The sequence below is a fragment of the Denticeps clupeoides genome, chromosome 12, assembly GCF_900700375.1.
Source record: "Denticeps clupeoides chromosome 12, fDenClu1.1, whole genome shotgun sequence".
NCBI lineage: Eukaryota > Metazoa > Chordata > Actinopteri > Clupeiformes > Denticipitidae > Denticeps > Denticeps clupeoides.
The window spans coordinates 11,400,403-11,417,860 of NC_041718.1; the positions used below are offsets into that span (position 1 = coordinate 11,400,403).

The 17,458-nt window shown below is 42.7% G+C and overlaps 1 protein-coding gene across 6 annotated transcripts in view; it reads right to left on the minus strand.

Annotated features, from left to right (window-relative positions):
- Positions 1 to 1,725: 1,725 nt before the first annotated feature.
- Positions 1,726 to 17,458, minus strand: part of LOC114800337 (retinoic acid receptor gamma-A-like) — a 37,266-nt gene continuing 21,533 nt past the window's right edge. For all 6 annotated transcript variants that reach the window (XM_028997547.1, XM_028997544.1, XM_028997545.1 and 3 more), the window contains 7 exons: positions 9,198 to 9,346; positions 8,373 to 8,514; positions 7,629 to 7,792; positions 7,356 to 7,532; positions 6,324 to 6,528; positions 5,885 to 6,043; positions 1,726 to 5,291 (listed from right to left, as the gene is read on the minus strand). In XM_028997547.1, the coding sequence (XP_028853380.1) occupies positions 4,969 to 5,291; positions 5,885 to 6,043; positions 6,324 to 6,528; positions 7,356 to 7,532; positions 7,629 to 7,792; positions 8,373 to 8,514; positions 9,198 to 9,346 (1,319 nt within the window). In that variant the 3' untranslated portion in view covers positions 1,726 to 4,968. The remainder of the gene's footprint in view (positions 5,292 to 5,884; positions 6,044 to 6,323; positions 6,529 to 7,355; positions 7,533 to 7,628; positions 7,793 to 8,372; positions 8,515 to 9,197; positions 9,347 to 17,458) is intronic.

A 17,458-nucleotide genomic window follows, 5' to 3' on the forward strand; every position in this document is an offset into this window, starting at 1 on the left:
TTCTTCTCTGAATGCTCCGTTTCCCTCAAGCCCTGATCACGTTCTTTTTACCCCTGGTATTTTATCTGATTCCAGGCAGCCAAAGGCAGATCTGATATAAATGAAGACAGAAACACATAAAATGGGGGAATAAAATATATGGGACTACCTCTTTAAAGTCCTCGCTGCCCCGCCCATGCTGCCATGGTAACGCGCTTTGCTGCAGTTTGGATATATGGGGTCGTTAAAAGCTCCCTTGTAAAACAGTGTATAATGTATGGACCTTGTTTTAATCCTTGCGCCGCTTTATTGATCTGTGTTTAATGAATGTTAATTATGGCAATCGTTTAATTAGCAGAGTCCCATCCGGCTTTACTGCACTCTTTCTCTTGGCCTATTACTAAAAATGACCATGCTCACAAAATGCATTCATCATTCTGAAAGGAATGGGAAATATGAATGCAAGTATGGAACACTATAGCTGTGGTTAATGTTTCTCTCAGATATTGCATGTTTGGCTGTAAACCATTTTTGAGACACGAGTTAAATTAAATGGTCTGGCAAGACAACTACTTTACATATTTGGTGTTCATTTTGGGGGCACAGAATATTTACACTAAAAATAAATAAAGACTAGAGGTTGCAGACATTATACCCTGAAGACTGTAATAAAGATATCTCGGTATATCTTATATATTCTTATTGATTTTTTGGGTGAGCTATACAGTGATAAAGGACAAGTGTCCTCTTCCTGTGAGGAATGTTTCTGGTTCAGACACAAGGAAGCAGATCTCATCTTTGGGGGCATGTGGCAGTGAAACTGCTGAATTTGGAACGTTTAGCCTGCCATCTTTAAAACCAGGTATCTGAACAACTGGTCTGTGTTAAACCAGACCACAAATACCTATAAAAGAACAATTTGGTCAGTTAAAGATTTCTTTAAATAATACATCCCCTTTCAGTGAGCTCAGTTTGACGAAAAAGACATTATTGACATCATATGTTTACCAGTTTTACAGCTACACCAAAATGTAATTGGTCAGGTTGTTTACTGAATGTTAGAGCTGAGCTGTTTGGAAGTATCACCCAATAAGCATTTATGCCATGTATTCCTCCTTTGAGTCACTGTTGGTTTGTCAAGTGTACAAACACTCATTCTTTAAATCAACCTATCTTGGGACACTTGATGCATGGTAGGGGGGCCTGTAATTTTTTTTTTTTATGAAAAAATATGTAAATGAACATTATGATTAATTTCTGCTTACTGAAAGTTTCTGCTTACTTTAAATCAAAGTATATTAGTATAAAATTTATATAATTCTATTAATATAATAATTAATATAAAATTCAGTCTTGATGAAGGACAATATAATTAAAAGCTCACGTAAAGAGCGAAAGTGAGGTGATTGTGAAACACTACAGCACAGCACACGGTGACCCAACGAAATGTGTCCTCTGCTTTTAACCATCACCCTTGGTGAGCAGTGGGCAGCCATGACAGGTGCCCGGGGAGCAGTGTGTTCTGAAATAAAGCAAAAAGATGTATGGACACTCACTAAACAATTTAAAAATCTTTTTTTTTTTGCCTCCACTGGAAGACTACCAGGGACACAAGGCCCTGCACTACAGTAATTCTGGTGAAATGCTGCCATCTAGCATATGGTGAACAGGTCCAGGGTGGAATATAAAAAAATAATAAAAAAGTCTTAATCAATGGATCACAATAAACACCACACAACACTTATATCAAGAAGATATTTCTTTATAAAATAATGACAATGAAATAAATGGAATAGAAAATTAGCAATATTTTGGCTTGTTGCAAGTTGTTGGTCGTAAGCTATCCAGAGTTCTTTGCAGCTAAACATGACTGTTGTAACAGTTCTTCACAAATTTTGTGCAAATTCTGTGCACTTAAATCTCCAAAAGGCACACAAAATAACAATACAAAACCATAGAAAGAGAAGAATGGTTAAACACATGAATTCAGTGACATAGAGCGGCAAAGAGAAATCACACAAATTCAAATCTTTCTTAATAAAAAAGGGATTTACAAAAAAAGGTTTGAAGGCGGTTTTTGAAATCCCTGAATTTATCAATCCAATGTCCAATTTCATTTTTTTTTTTTTACGTTTTACTCACAAACAAAAACAGAGCTACAGTAAGAATTCAATGACTAGAGCAAACCCAATACAAAGAAGGTAAAGGCATAAAACAATAGCATGATATATTCCATAAAGCAGTTCTATCCTTTATGAAGACCCAAGATATTCATCAGTCTTAAAATAAAAACAATGACATAAAAAAAAAACACACACCAACCTATAAAACAATATAAATGATATGAGAAGAAGAACAACACATGTAGAATATGCACAAATATTCCAAGTCACCATTTGAAATTCTTCATAAATGGTAAGTGGGACTATGATGGTATGAGTCCAAATGCATGTGTAAGCATTAGCAAACTAAAAGCATCTAAATCTACAACTGATATGTACTGTTTAATAAATGTTTTTGGTCTCAGAATAAAGCATAGGGTTTGGGTAGATAATTATACATAAACAGTATATGCTTTTCTTTTCTGTGGTCGGTATTGGGCCTTCTTTACCACTCCAGTGATACAGGCTCTTTGCTACACCTTATGCTAACATAAAGCAACAACAACAACAACAACAACAACAACAACAACAAAAGTGTGCTGTAAAAAAGTATTGCGATTACATTGCTATGTCTCTTCATCCCAGCACCTGATTTTTATTCCACTGAGAGGTATGATGTCTGTGATTCCCAATATATGGTGTGGCATATATTGTGAACATGAGCATTTGTGTAAGTAAGAAACACACACACACACACACACACACACACACACACACACACAAACATACACACACATTATAGAAATGGCTTCCAAGTTGTGCAATTTGGTGACTCATGCTGAGGGCCGTTAGGTTAACCAAGATCTCTATGTTTCTTATGTCAGTCGCTGGTGATGATCAATTTACATATAAACTCAACTTAAATATGAACGCTGCCTGCACACAAGGAAACTGCAGGCCAGTGTTACCCTGTCACATCACCCAACATCAGTGCATAAAAGCGTCAGGCGAATAATAAAAAATGTGTTCTATAGACTTGACCTGCACCAAACTGTCATTGTCTTTATTAGATGAAAAAGACTCATCCTGAGCTCCACAAAATAGGAAGTCCATGAGTCAACCAAACACTAACACTACAGCAAGATCCTTAAATCCCTAAATTCCTTAACCACATGGGGAGTAGTAATATTATTGTTTAAAAAAAGAAAAAGAACATGCTTAGAAAAGCTTGCAATATGTATAGTGCCTATATAGCTGGCCATAGTAAATGTACAGTACTGGGCTGAAGAAATCTATATGACTAGGCGTCCGTACATGTCAGAACGTAGTGCACCTCCACAATATATCTGGCAGGTACAGGTTGGAGAGAATAAATAAGAAAATAAATACACTGAGCTTGTAAACACGTTTTCCTTGTCCTATGTGTTTGCATCCCAATGTGGTTCACACTTGGGCTTAAAGCAGAGGGCTGCCCTCTGAGGACAAACTGAGATGTTTAAGCAATGAGACAATAACTGGGAATTACGGTGCTGAATTGCATTTTTATAATCTACTAACACTCACATAAAAATGCACATATGAAAACAGACTTGCATACTAACACCCAGAAGCAAACAGAACACATTCACACAGAGGCAGTGCCTAAGGCCCTTAGCTATGAACGTATTGCAGTATGATTTTTAAGTCTCATCCCTCTCCTGCAACCATGGCAACAATGGCTTGTTCTCAGCACCCAACCGAGTGCTTTAAATCTATAAATATGCACTTTAAAACTAAGAAGAAAATAAACATGGCTTGCTGATGAATTATGGGATGTCTGTAGAACATGCCCTGTGCTTGAGACACTATGCTAACCATTCTGAATCTTAAATACATGGCCAACAGTCAGGTGAAATTTGGTCCTTTAGAAGATGCCCTGAGTTTGGCCAGCTGACTGTGATGACATGCACAAGCAGAAATGTCAACACTGTGTTTGTAAGTGTGTGTATGTGTGTGTGTGTGTGTGTGTGTGTGTGTGTGTCTTTGTTTGTGTATGTAGGTATCTTTGTGCGATAAATACCCTTCTGGATTCAGATAATGAATAATACATGAATTGAATGAATAATCAATGAACACTTGAAGATAACTGCCCCTCCTTTTTGTTTTTCGCTACAGTATGAATAATAATTAGGCCGCTCATGCCAGTTGGCACATCTGAATGGGATAACTTTGAAAACAAATAGAGTCCTGTAGCAAGAATATACAGATAAACACAAACAGAAAACAAACAAATATAATAAGATATGCAAAGGCAATTCAATAAATGCTTAGAAATATGTATAATAACTGTTTATAACAATAATCTAAAGGCAAGATGACAAATGGTGGCTAACTGAATCATTTTTTTTGGATATTCCTTTTTGGATTTTAAAAATTCTGATGGATGGTGTTTTTCTCCCAGAGTGCATTGCTCAAAGTACCTGCTTTGCATATGTTGTGATTCATTGGCACTTTTCTTTCCCCCAATGGGTCAATCAAGTTCATTATCGATCATCATTCACTATAACCGTGCAAGGTAATGGATATGGGAAGTGTCTCTCCTGCACTCTCAATCTCAGCAGTCAGGTCCTGAGGCTGAGGGATATAGTGCTTATTCACTTTCCAGCACACTAGCTTATCTTAGTGTCTTTTTTGTCTGGAAAGTTCCAGGGACAGCCTAGCCCACTGAATAGGTCTGTCAGTAGAGATGGACCTGTTCCATGTTGTGTAGAGTGCATAGAAGAATGTTTGTGTGTGTGTGTGTGTGTGTGTGTGTGTGTGTGTGTGTGTGTGCAAGAAGGGTCTAAGTTGCTCGAATGAGGAGTGTGGGCAAACTTTATTTATCCCTCTCTCTCTCCCCTCCACTCTCTCACTGTGCTCGGCCTGTAGTGTTCTTCCTGGAAAGCTCGGGTGGCATGAGACCCCAGGTGTCATCATCACTGTCCCCGGCCCTCTCCCGCTCTTCCTCCCCATCATCTTCATCATCCTCCTCCTCTTCCACGGCCGATGACTCCTCCTCTTCACGCTCCCGTTTGATGGTTTGTATCGCAGGGGGAGCCTCTGGGGGTCCACTGGCACTATCTTTGCTGTCGGGGGTGTCCTCAAAGACTTCGGGGTTCTCAAGCATCTCTCTGATCAGAGGTGGCATGGGCCCTGGGATCTCCATCTTCAGGGTGATTGCACGCTCTGCACCTATAAACACACACAAACACAAAACACACACATGAAAACACAAAACCCAGAAAAGACAACAAAAAAGTTGTTCTTCTACTAATTTTAATAATAATTACATTAAAAGTAATTATAATGATTACTGGTGTTTTGTTGTTATTATAAGAATTATAATAACAGTGGGGCAGTGGTGGCCTAGCTGTTAAGGGAGTGGCCCCGTAATCAGAAGTTGGCTGGTTCAAATCCTGATTCGCCAAGATGACCCTGAGGTGCCACTGAGCAAAGGCACCGTCCCCACACACTGCTCCCCGGGCGCCTGTCATGGCTGCCCACTGCTGATCACCCACAGGGTGATGGTTAAAGGCAGAGGACACATTGTGTCGTTGTGTCACCGTGTGCTGTGTTGTAGTGTTTCACAATGACAATCACTTCACTTTCAATTATATTATTTCCCCATATATCTATTGTATATAATGTTAATCTTGTCTGTTTTCCTGTTTTTTGTTTACTGCAATTCATTCAAATTTTCAAACATTTAACTAGCATCTGTAACAGAACGTCCCACTAACTGGGCGAAGTTTGTAAATGAGAGGGAATCGTTATCGATGGTCTACCTTTGGTACTAATGCCTCGTAGGTCTGTGACCTTCATGAGCATGCGTGGGAACATGTGCGGCTTGTTGGGGCGGCGGCGGCGGGCGTACAGCTTCAGTGCCTCCAGCAGAGGCTCCTGCAGACGATCCACGCGCTCCGGCTCCTCCAGGTCCATGCGGTCTGCTCAGCCAATCACACGCACACAAGGACATTGAGTAACCAATCACGAGTGAGGCACAGTCACAAAAGATTCTTGCAGCCAGGAAGCGGGGGCATCAATCACACAGAGGCTGCAAAATATATCAGCCAATCAAAGAGGAACGAAGATTGAGCAATCAATCAGATGAAGGATGTGAATGTCTGTGGGCTGTAATGCAGGAACAGTAATCTGTCAGCTGACAGGGAGGTGCACACACACACACACTCACACACACACACACACACATCTCACAGTAAATACCTCCGCAGATGAGACAGATGGCACTGAGGAGTCCTGTTTCAGTATCATCCATCTCTAGGGGCAACAGTTGTCCAGCAAAGGCAAACACCAAGTCGGTGAGTGGGCCGAAGCCGGCGTTGTGCATCTGAGTGCGGTTAAGTGTCAGACCATCTGAGAAGGTCATGGTGTCCTGCTCAGGAGTGTAGCGGGTGCAGATCCGCAACATCTGACAAGGGGGGGTGACAGGAGGATGAGGAGAAAGATGAATGTGAGATTTCAATGAAACGCCTGCCTTGACCTTACACATGACAAGGAAGTGAATATGCGTACGACATTTTTTCAATTAGACGCATTGTGAATAAAAATCTTTTAACAATATGCCTTTTTCATGCAGATTGTTGAACCTTTTGGTGAATGTACTGCCATGTTGTGGTATTAGCAATAATGGAGATATACAACAATTCCCTGTCTGTTATTCGCTGAATTTCAGCACCTTCTTCAACATGATGAGTTGCTAATTTGATTATCAGATCAACCACATCTCATCAAACAATGAAAGGTTACCCCTCCTATTTCATCCAGTTGTGACTGTTAAAGACTGTTATTACTACGATGTTTAATAGTTGACATTACATTAAATTTACGGCATTTACCTTTACGGCATTTATCAGACACCCTAATCCAGAGCGACTTACAATCAGTAGTTACAGGGACAGTCCCCCCCCTGGAGCACCTTAGTGTAAAGTGTCTTGCTCAGGGAAACAATGGTATTAAGTGGGGTTTGAACCTGTGACTCTGTAGTCTTCTGGTTCATAGGCAAGTGTGTTACCCACTGCCCACTAGTGACTTGGTAGTGACTTGGTAGTGACATGACATGTAGTTTCGTGAAGAATCTAAAAAAAACACAAGCCTATAATTGACATGACCTAGTGTTCCTGCGATCCTTCAACTATTCCAAAGCTGCAAATGTGAGTATGTGTTTGTGTGTGTGTGTGTGTGTGTGTGTGTGAGAGAGAGAGAGAGAGAGAGAGAAAGAGAGAGAAGGTGATGTACCAAGATATCGAGGCATGCTGACTTAAGCAATGTGATCTGGTCAGCAATGGTGAGAGAGGTGAAGCCTGGCAGGCGTTTCGCAAACTCCACAATCTTTATGATGCACTTCGTGGAGAGCTCGCTGAACTTGTCCCACAAGCCCAGATCCAGCTGCACCCTGTGGTCAGCACTGGAGTTCTGCTCAAAAAAAAAAGTTGAGCTCTTTATCTGATTTACAACCGCTTATTTGTGTGTGTATTTATGCGCGTGTCTGAGAGAGGGCTAGAGACTCACAGTGGTGTATTTGCCTAGCTGGCAGAGAGATGGAAAGGTTTCTTGGTGAGCTTTGCTGACTTTATTGACCAGTTCCTCCAGTTCTCCGCTCAGCTCGTAGCTCTCTGACAGCACCACCTCTTCCTTTATGTCCTTCTTCTTCTTATTTCTGTCATTCCTCACCGCTGAGAGAGAAAGGACGCATGAAAGGGTCCAGGTCAATACAAATAACTATGTAATATTAATCTATAAATACAATACAGTAAAATAAATATTGCATATATGTCTGTGCGAACTTGGGAACATGTCCTGAACAATTCATGTACGAGAGATGAACATGAAGAAAAGAGGGCTGAGCCATGTGTTTGAGTGTGTGATTGTGTGAGTGTGTTTATTGGCCAGAAAGAGTGTGAATGTGTGTATATTCCAAGCACCAAAGCTGTGCATCAGGCCAGAGCTCTCCTCTGTTCTTCACTGACTCTGCATGACTAATCCCACCCCGTCCCACTCTTTCCTTCCTCGCAGGATATCCAGTTATAGCAGAGGCACAGCGTGATTTCACACATTCACTTCTCACACAAACACACACACACACACACACACACACACAGGACTAGCAGTATATATTATCCAAAAAACTAAACGAAATTCTTCCCTAAAGGATACATCGTTTTTCAGTTGATGCAGTGTTATTTGCAACCTGGCTTACCTTACTGTTTTGTGCATTTTAATGTTAGAGATCATGGGACGTGGTGCATGGCTCACCTTCTTTGGACATGCCGACCTCGAAACATTTCTGCAGCCGGCAGTATTGACAGCGGTTGCGTGTCACCTTATTTATCTGGCAGTTCTTGTCCCTGTGGCAGGTGTACACCATGTTCTTCTGGATACTGCGGCGGAAGAAGCCCTGGGGATGAGTGGAAGGGAGAGGAAATTTGGAGAGAGGAGTGGAAGGGGGAGATGAGGCAGTAAATCTGAGATGCGCCTTCTTCTGTGTAACAACAGACTTACAAGCTGCGGCGTCAAAGTCTAAATCTGTAACGCAACCGTTTTCCTCACATCAGTGTTATATTTATGTGGCTGCATACTGCATGATCTAAACGCACAACTGACACATTCCCCACCTGTGCTTAAATATCACTTCCCGCGCAGAGCAATCACATTGATTGATACAGCCTATTAATCTTTATGCTTATATGATTAACCGTACAGAGTCAATAAGCCTCATCATTATATTAAGAGTGAAAACTTAGTGCTGGGCTTGTTTGCACTCCATGCCCTCACCCAATGTGCCAAGTGTCATTTCCTCACTTTGTTCATAAGTATTATGAGTCAGGCCCGAGGGCTTTACGAGGTTATCCTGAATCAGGAGGAACTGGAAACTACACAAATCTACCACAAGGGGGCAGCACCACAAATCAGATTTTCCTTTCAATACTGGCTCAACGACTGTGGGCAATATAGAGTGTGAAAAACAAATGAAATGTAATATTTGTACTTGTACATTGTAATTCAGTATTTTGCACTATATATGTTATGCAGAGTACTGTCTGCTCTCTCTCTCTCTCTCTTCCATGTTCAAAAGCTTACCTTACAGCCTTCGCAGGAGCTAACACCATAGTGGTAGCCAGAAGACTTGTCCTGGCACACAAAACAGGGCTTATACACACGCGGTGGTGGGGGTGGTGAGGGAGAACTTGGAATCATCTCCTCTGAACTGGTGCTCTGAGTCTCCACCGCTGGAGAGGCACAGAAAAAGAGAAAAAATACATATTTATGCAATCCATAAAATGCATTGCTTGTGTAAAAACAGGAATCTGAACATGCTTGAGGGCACTGACCCCGATTTATGTTGATTTTGATACAAACAACAAACCAGTTCAATGTAATTGTGAAAATATGTTTATTAAGAATGTCGTAAAATATAAATGTAGGACTTATTCAATGGAACATATTCCACTAGCAAATTGATATGATTTGAGGCAAATATGTATTAAACTTCAAATCGTATTTTGCATTCAGTCTGACCTTCTAGTTCATGCCATTGGAGAATTCAAAGGACAGCGTAAAATTCCATAAAGGGGTCAATCCTGAACGTCAATCTGAAAACCGCTTTTTTGTATTGATAATAAATTGAAAAAAAAAATGTGATTATTAATGGCAGAGTGACAGAAACTGAAAAATATATTAGTAGTGGACAGGATGATTGGTTGAAGGATACAGGTCCAGGTAAAGGCCACATCAACATGTGCAACCTGTAAACACTTCTAAATAAACACACAGTAGTAAATACGATGCCATTTGCTGCACCAGGCGGATTCTGTCAACTTCTCAGTGCCATATGTAGTGGCACACATGTATACACTCCAACAGACACACACTCACATTCTCAGAGCCTACTGTGACTTGGTTCGACTTTCACCTCCGGTCACCCTCTACCCCTTCCTACCCCCCACTTTTCTCTTGTTTCCTGGCCCTAAATTCCTCGGCCTGGCTGGCCAGTTTTTTACTAGAGGCCCAGGCTCGTAACCTGGCCTATAAAGGCGGTCTGCAGGCTGGGAAGGAGGCCCCCGGCTAGGCTGACCACCACTTTATTGGGCAGCAGTCACCTTGGGCAGCTATTCACCACACCAGCTGCCCCCTCAGCTCCCAACCCGTAAAAAAAACACCCAGAAGCAGAGGCTTCAGAACCCCGAATTTTTACTGCCCGCAAAAACCTCCTACCTTTGGCCTTCAATGGTCACCACAAGGCAAATGTGAGGAGCATCCCTCCCCCAAGCTCACCCTCACTAGCCCTCTCACACCATGGTCTCAGTTTAACAAGAGTTGCCAGACTTCAAAAACCGGGAGAAGGGGTATAAAGGAATGATACAATAAAAGACGGGTGAGACAAAGGAACAGAGCGAGCGAGGGAAGCTCGAAAAAAAGAGCAGGAGAGAGGAGGGGTGGGGAGGAAGGGCAGACTGTCCACAGTGAAAGGAGAGGTTGAATGAAGCTGTGTTCATTCCGCTTTGACCTTGGCTTTGACTGTGAGGTTTTTCAACGCTTCAGCACTGGCTACGGATGTCACTGCTAGTAAAGACGTTATTATCTGCCGGTGCAGGACCAGTTATATCTGCTTCCCGGCCTGATCCATCATATTGTGCATTGGTGTTTGTAAATGAAAGGTAATTTGCCTCAGTTGTCCTTATCATTTATGTGAAGTGAAAGTGAAATGAAGGGTGGTAGTAGGTGGTAGGTGGTAGTAGCCTAGTGGGTAACACACTCGCCTGTGAACCAGAAGACCCAGGTTCAAACCCCACTTGCTACCATTGTGTCCCTGAGCGAGACACTTGCTCTGGATAAGGGCGTCTGATAAATGCTGTAAATGTAAATGATTGTCATTGTGAAATGGTGCACACGGTGCACACAATGAAATGTGTCCTCTGCTTTTAACCCATCAGCCTTGGTGAGCAGTGTGCAGCCATGACAGGCATCTGGGGAGCAGTGTGTGGGGACGGTGCTTTGCTCAGTGGCACCTTGGCGGTTCGGCTTTGAATTTTCTGATTATGGGTCCATTTCCTTCCCGGGTAGGCCACCACAGCTCCTCTAACGGTACTTTGCTCAGTGCCACCTTTGGCGACTCAAACCGGCAACCTTCTGATTATGGCAGCCAGCTGAATACAGGTCCGCTTTCTTACCCGCTAAGCCACCACTGATGAGTAAGCGACTGCCAGTAGATCACCTGGCCTGTTTCTATTTTCTATGGGAACTGAAGATGGAAAAAAACTAAGCAATGTGATCTGGTCTAATTTTACTATTACTATTACTATTACTATTATTATTATTATTATTATTATTATAAAGGTTTGGAAACAAACAAGAAAGCTATAATGGATTTGCAAAAGACATCATTCTGTCACGGCCGTTTGGCATGGTGAGGCACATTCATTGACACATTCATTGTCAAGGCATCAATGCATAGTGCAGGGTATTTTGCCGAACTACTATTTGGGTATAACTTCATTATAGGAGCTCCCGAAATAGGACTAGGCTTCTGTAAAATGCTGGATCGGTTCAGCTGCTGAGCCCCAAACCACCATTAGCATCGCTATTTGCGTAAATCCACTGAAGCTCCTGTGCCACCAACACTTGTCCAACAAAAAACCCAGACAGGTGAGGTGTTTGCACACGCTGTCAAGCCAAACCTGCAAGTGGGAAACAAAGAACAAGCGTGCAACATGAGAGGGGTGTTTAAGTAGTAATACTAAACCCGGTGGGCTCTTTTTTTATGCACCAGCAATGATGAAAACCTCTGAGAAATGTGCTTAAAAAAACAACCTCCATTGTGCAGAGGGGATTCCGAAGGGGCACCAGAAGGAGAGGTACCGACTGACAGGGAGAGAGGGGGAGAGCGAGTAACAGCTTGGGTGTTGGGTGGAATTTATTTGAAAGAAGTGTGTCAGGATCCCCCACTGTAAAGACATTTTACATTTATTTATTGCGTTCTTATCCCAATGTCCTTACGATCAGTAGTTACAGGGACAGTCCGGGTTTTGAATTGGCCAATTTCCGATTATGGGTCCGTTTCCTTACCCGCTAGGCCACCACTGCCCCTCTAAGGGTTAAGTGTCTTGTTCAGAGACACAATGGTGGTAATTCGTGTTTGAACCTGTGACTTTGTGGTCTTCTGGTCCATTGGCCACTGGGCTCCTACCACATCCATCCGTCCCATCATCAGCTTGAATTCGTTTCTTTCTCTTGCTCCATCCCTTTCACACCCTCTCTGTCTCCATTTATCTGGCAGCTTTGTCTCCTGCACTCACCACATGCCTGTTTAGAAAACAAACTAACCTAATCAGCACAGGAGCCCGGGACCCCCATTAGCACTACAATCGACGTGTCGAGAGCTGCCTGTCTGGCTGTTGTTGCAGGGCTGGGGGGTTGGCTCGGATTCCTCCCTGGTTAATTGGTGCCATCGACAGCCTCCGCGCAAGCTTGTGAAAGGCCCGACGCCTATCACCTTAATCCTTTAATCTTAATCACGGCAGAATCCAACATCACTGACTCAGGACCAGCTGCGACGGGTCATTCGCGGTGAATAATGCTGAAGCGGGGAAGGGCATGCTGATAATGGATCAGCTGCTCGGACAGAGAGTAACCAGAGCCACCCCACGCCCGGGCCGGGAGAAGCACTCTGCACCTCATCAGTGTCGGCTGCTAATCTTCCCTAACGTGCAGCGCTCTTTCCACATTTCCTCCTTTCGCTTTTCCTTTACTTTGTCTTTGGGCTATCACTCATTCCGGTGTAAAGGCCAGTCAATTCATCCACCATCAGGACGCTTTTCCTACTGTACGACTGGAACCGCTGCTACTATCGCTGCACCAAATTAATACATTTTACATTGAATTCATGTGACACAATAAAATCATTTTATATCATTTTATATGAAGGACAAACAAAAAAAAATCCAAAGACTGTGGGCATTGCACCAATTCTATAGACCCAAGTATAAGTTCTAGTTCCACCCAGAATAAAAGACGCTGTGTCTCCTGCGGCAGTAAACGGTCAGACTGCACAAACACAACTGTGTACATCCACACAGAGTACACACATATCTACGCATCATCAAATAGACGAGGACAACTCAGGACTTTTTCATTTTCACACACTGATCATGGGCAGACACACACACGCACACACAGTGACATTAAGATGAATGGCTTCTTTCATTGCCATGGTGGATTTATAGGGAAACAGACTGTGACACATCAGTGGAGCTGCAGTTAAGAGCCATGTGTGCATGTCAGTGTCTGTGCGGTGGTGTGCGGATGTGTTCATATTTAGGAATGTTCTGAATTCTTTCAGGGATTTTTAGTCCAGGGTCGGCTCCCATATCACTGAACCCCGTGCCTTATGCGCTGAATGAATGAACGACGCTGCCTTTGGAATTTCTAAATTCTACTTTAATGATTATTTTTCCAAACTTCCTTGCTGGCATTGCAGTCAGAGCACTGTGTTAAGAGTGTTTTTTAAACAAGCATGCCCACACTGTAATAATTCATCTATTTTTTTAATTATTTGAAGCACAATGCAGTATGTGGGTGTGGTGGAGGATTTTCACATGATGAGTTTATCTAGCCAGGCCTCGGCACAAGCAATTCTTTCACGGCAAAGCTGTCACTCCGCATTCTGATGAGACGCTACTCTGGTTTCATGGTCCGGGTTTTCGGTCTGGCTGCTGTCCAGACCAAGGTACTCCCATTAGCTTTGCTAATGCAGCCTTTACATAACTGCTCACATTACAAAATGCTCAGAAATTTGAAAGCAGATGCACATTCTCAGAAAAGTAAAACTGTATGTGTGTGTGTGTGTGTGTGTGTGTGTGTGTGTGTGTGTGTGTGTGTGTGTGTGCTTGCTTCTCAAAATTAGGATGGCTTTTCCTAGAATTCATCTCCTTGTGTGGTATTAAATACACTAACCATAGTGAAAAGCAAATACATCTCAGAATACTGACACTATGACAATTTGCCTTTCTAGTATTGATGTAGGCATATAATATGTTGTTATACAGTTTGTTTAATTTAATTATGTTCTTTAAAAAATGGCAATTGTGGTCAGGAACAACCAGTCACATCTATGAACGACCATGGAAAAGCTATTTGAACTCCTTTTTTGAATTAAAGTTTTGAGGGTCCGAAGAAGACTGGCTGCTCCCAAGCTAGTCAGTAGGTCAGCCACTGGTGTGTCACTCTGAGAAACTATAGCATACATAACAGGCCACATGGGAAAATCTTGGGTCACTTCCTGTCTCTCTGCCCTATACTTCCTGCACCGGGGGTAGCGTTCTCTCTTGTTTTGTTTAAACTAGTGGCCTGCAAAGCCACTGGGACTTATAGAAATATATCCGCTGGAACGTTGCTGTTAGATCCTCTTCCTTTATCATACACATGAAAATCAAAAATTTTGTCCAATTACATTTTTTCTTCTGCTGAATGATTGATGAGTAGGAAGTGGGACAGATACATTGCTGGAGGTTATGGAGAAGAACGAAGCAACTCCTGGGCAGCTGATTACCTGCAGCACTACAGACACTCAACCCACCCAGCCAAACCCCTCCTGTCCTATAACCCTTACACCACCCCCTTCCTGCCTCATCAGGAGGAGGAGCTCTTCCTGTCTTTGAAAGGAAGCCTGTGATAAAAGCAGACCACTGTCCAGGATATAACCCAATAAAACACACACACACAGACACACACACACACAGAGGTTGGCAAATACAACAGCCTGTCCTCTAGGAGATGGTTCAATAAAGAAGCAACCCCATGAATTTACACTCGAATGCAATAACCATGCACCTATTTGCTCTCTCTGTCTCTCTCTCACCCACTCAAATATTTTTTTAACACTTTTTTTTTTATTTTTAGGCATTTTTGTAAATTACAGATTATGGTACAATATAGATGACAGTGTATCAAATTAAACACAAATCTCAATTTAAAAACAGAAACATGTGTAGAAAAAAGATGTACACATGTACAGACTGTGTGGCAGGAAGTGCGGCATCTACCTGCACACTGACATATGGCGCTTCCACAAAGAGACCGAACAGGAAAAACTTCTCAGGAACATGCTGTTAGATGAGGATTGCCCCTCTTATTCAGTCGCATGCACACAAAGCCTCCTTTCTTCTTTACAGCGCCTCATAAACCAACCTTTTCATTTTGGCTTTCGATGATGCAGTGTCAACATTTGGCCAGCACGCTCTACTGTCACAGCCACCACCCGCCCACCCCCTTCACCGAACAACACTATCCTGTCGAACAAGACATAGCTGTCAACAACCAAGTAGTATGTGATCATCTCAGTCTGAAAAATGACCACTGTATGAGAGACATTCGTGTAATCTGGGAATTTCCTCATTTTGGCAAGTAGTTGTCACTTACCGATAAAAAGTATTAAACATGGTTTGTTCTGTGAAGTCTTACCAATGAACGTATTTCTCTGTGAGCCTTGAACTACTTGCATGAATTAGTGCACTGTGAATGTAACATAATTGTGGTTTCAGTTTCCATGTAATGAATGGTGCTTTCTGAGTGAATGTCCCCCCGGGCCTTTGTGCCTTGTGAAAGGACATCTCATTGTGACACCTTTATCTGACCAGCAACATCCTAAGGGCTCCTTGCTGTCACCTCTCGAAACGCTTATCAGCCAGAATCACCAAACATGTGACTGGGAAAATTAAAATAAACAGAAGGCACGTTGCCCAGGGGGAATGAAGCATATGGTGGCCTGAGCCAAGTTGTCCCAGGACAGTCTAAAAGGGTTCATGGATGGGGAGAGGGAGCGCCAGTGGTTATTTACAGTGTTCTCTCGGCCAGTGGAGTCTGGCTAGAAAATGCCATTACAGCACTGGGCCAAATTCTGTCGGGACCCTGTGAAATCTGCTGAGGCGCACGGCAAACCTACACACACACACACACATTTTGTCTCTCTCACTACAGGACTAGACCGTGCCTTTCCTGTCTGCTCTAGTTGTCTTGGGGCAGGTCTCTCCACTCACTCGTCTCCTCTCTCTTTTTCTTTCTGGCTTCACACATCAAAACATGGGAAAATCCAACCGAGGCTCGGTTTCGCCAACGCACTGACACGGCAGAATATTTATTAGCACTCCCGGTAATGCACAGTTAAAAACTGAGGGAGAGTGGAAACAAATGTTTGTGTGACTTTTACAATTTTATTCAAGCTTCAAATTCAAAATGTATAAAAGGATGAGAGTATCAGACGTATGACGGAGTGAAAAGAGTCCCTCAGGCCAGAGAGTCTTAATCCCTTTATCAGCTCAATTTCTCTCCCCTCCCCACCCCCTGTACGCCTTCCTTTCATCCCACCCTCCCCTCGCTGCCTTGTCTCTGCAGGCGGTCTAATCTCTTAATTGCGCTCTTTGTAATTGTAATTGAATAATTAAAAAGCCACATTAAGGGCAAACAGGCGATGTAGGCAGCCTCTGATGGGCAGTGGAAGACATTTCGAGAAAAACTATCCTTCACTGTGAAACACACACACACACACACACACACACACACACTCGCAAACACGCGACGTGACTTTGGTTGCTAACGCACTCTCCATAACCCCTGACATTGAGACAAAGAGAGGCAGAGGTCCTGACCACTGAGCTCAACGACAGCAGTGAACAGGAAAGCTGACCACACACACACACACACACACACGCACGCACACACACACGCACGCACGCACACAGGCCTTCTGGAAATTGAAAGAAAACGCTTATGTAAGAAAAGATTACCATGTGAAATGATTATGGAAAGTCTAGAATAAAATTATTAGAAAATATGAAATAATCTGGTCACCGGTAGCATGTACCAGTGTAAGCTTTATTCTGACAGCCCCCCCAGCCCCCCCAGAACCAGCACCGTAACCCAAGTGCGCTGAGCCGCCTGTTCTGCTGATATTGTCTCGCGATGTTTACCAAGTTATTCTGATCTTGCGGCCGTAACCGAAAACTGCCCTGCCATTCGGACACCTTTATACTGAAATAGTCTGTAGAGATGAATGAATAGGTGCATTTTCAGTACAACAAAATTAAAAGAAATTGTGTATTTATTGAATAAAATCATGGCCACAAATCACAAATTGTGATTTAAGGTTATATAAATTGTGAGAATAAAGTTCAAAGGTGGGAACACTGACGTAACTATTTGATAACCTTGACAAAGCCCACTGGCTGCAACTTGACCTTCAGTAAAAGTGTCAGTTTACCGCAAATCTTTGTAATTCTCCCTTCTGTGTTCTTTCACTTGATTCCTTCAGCATCTTCATATGCGCTGATAATTCAATATTGCCATAA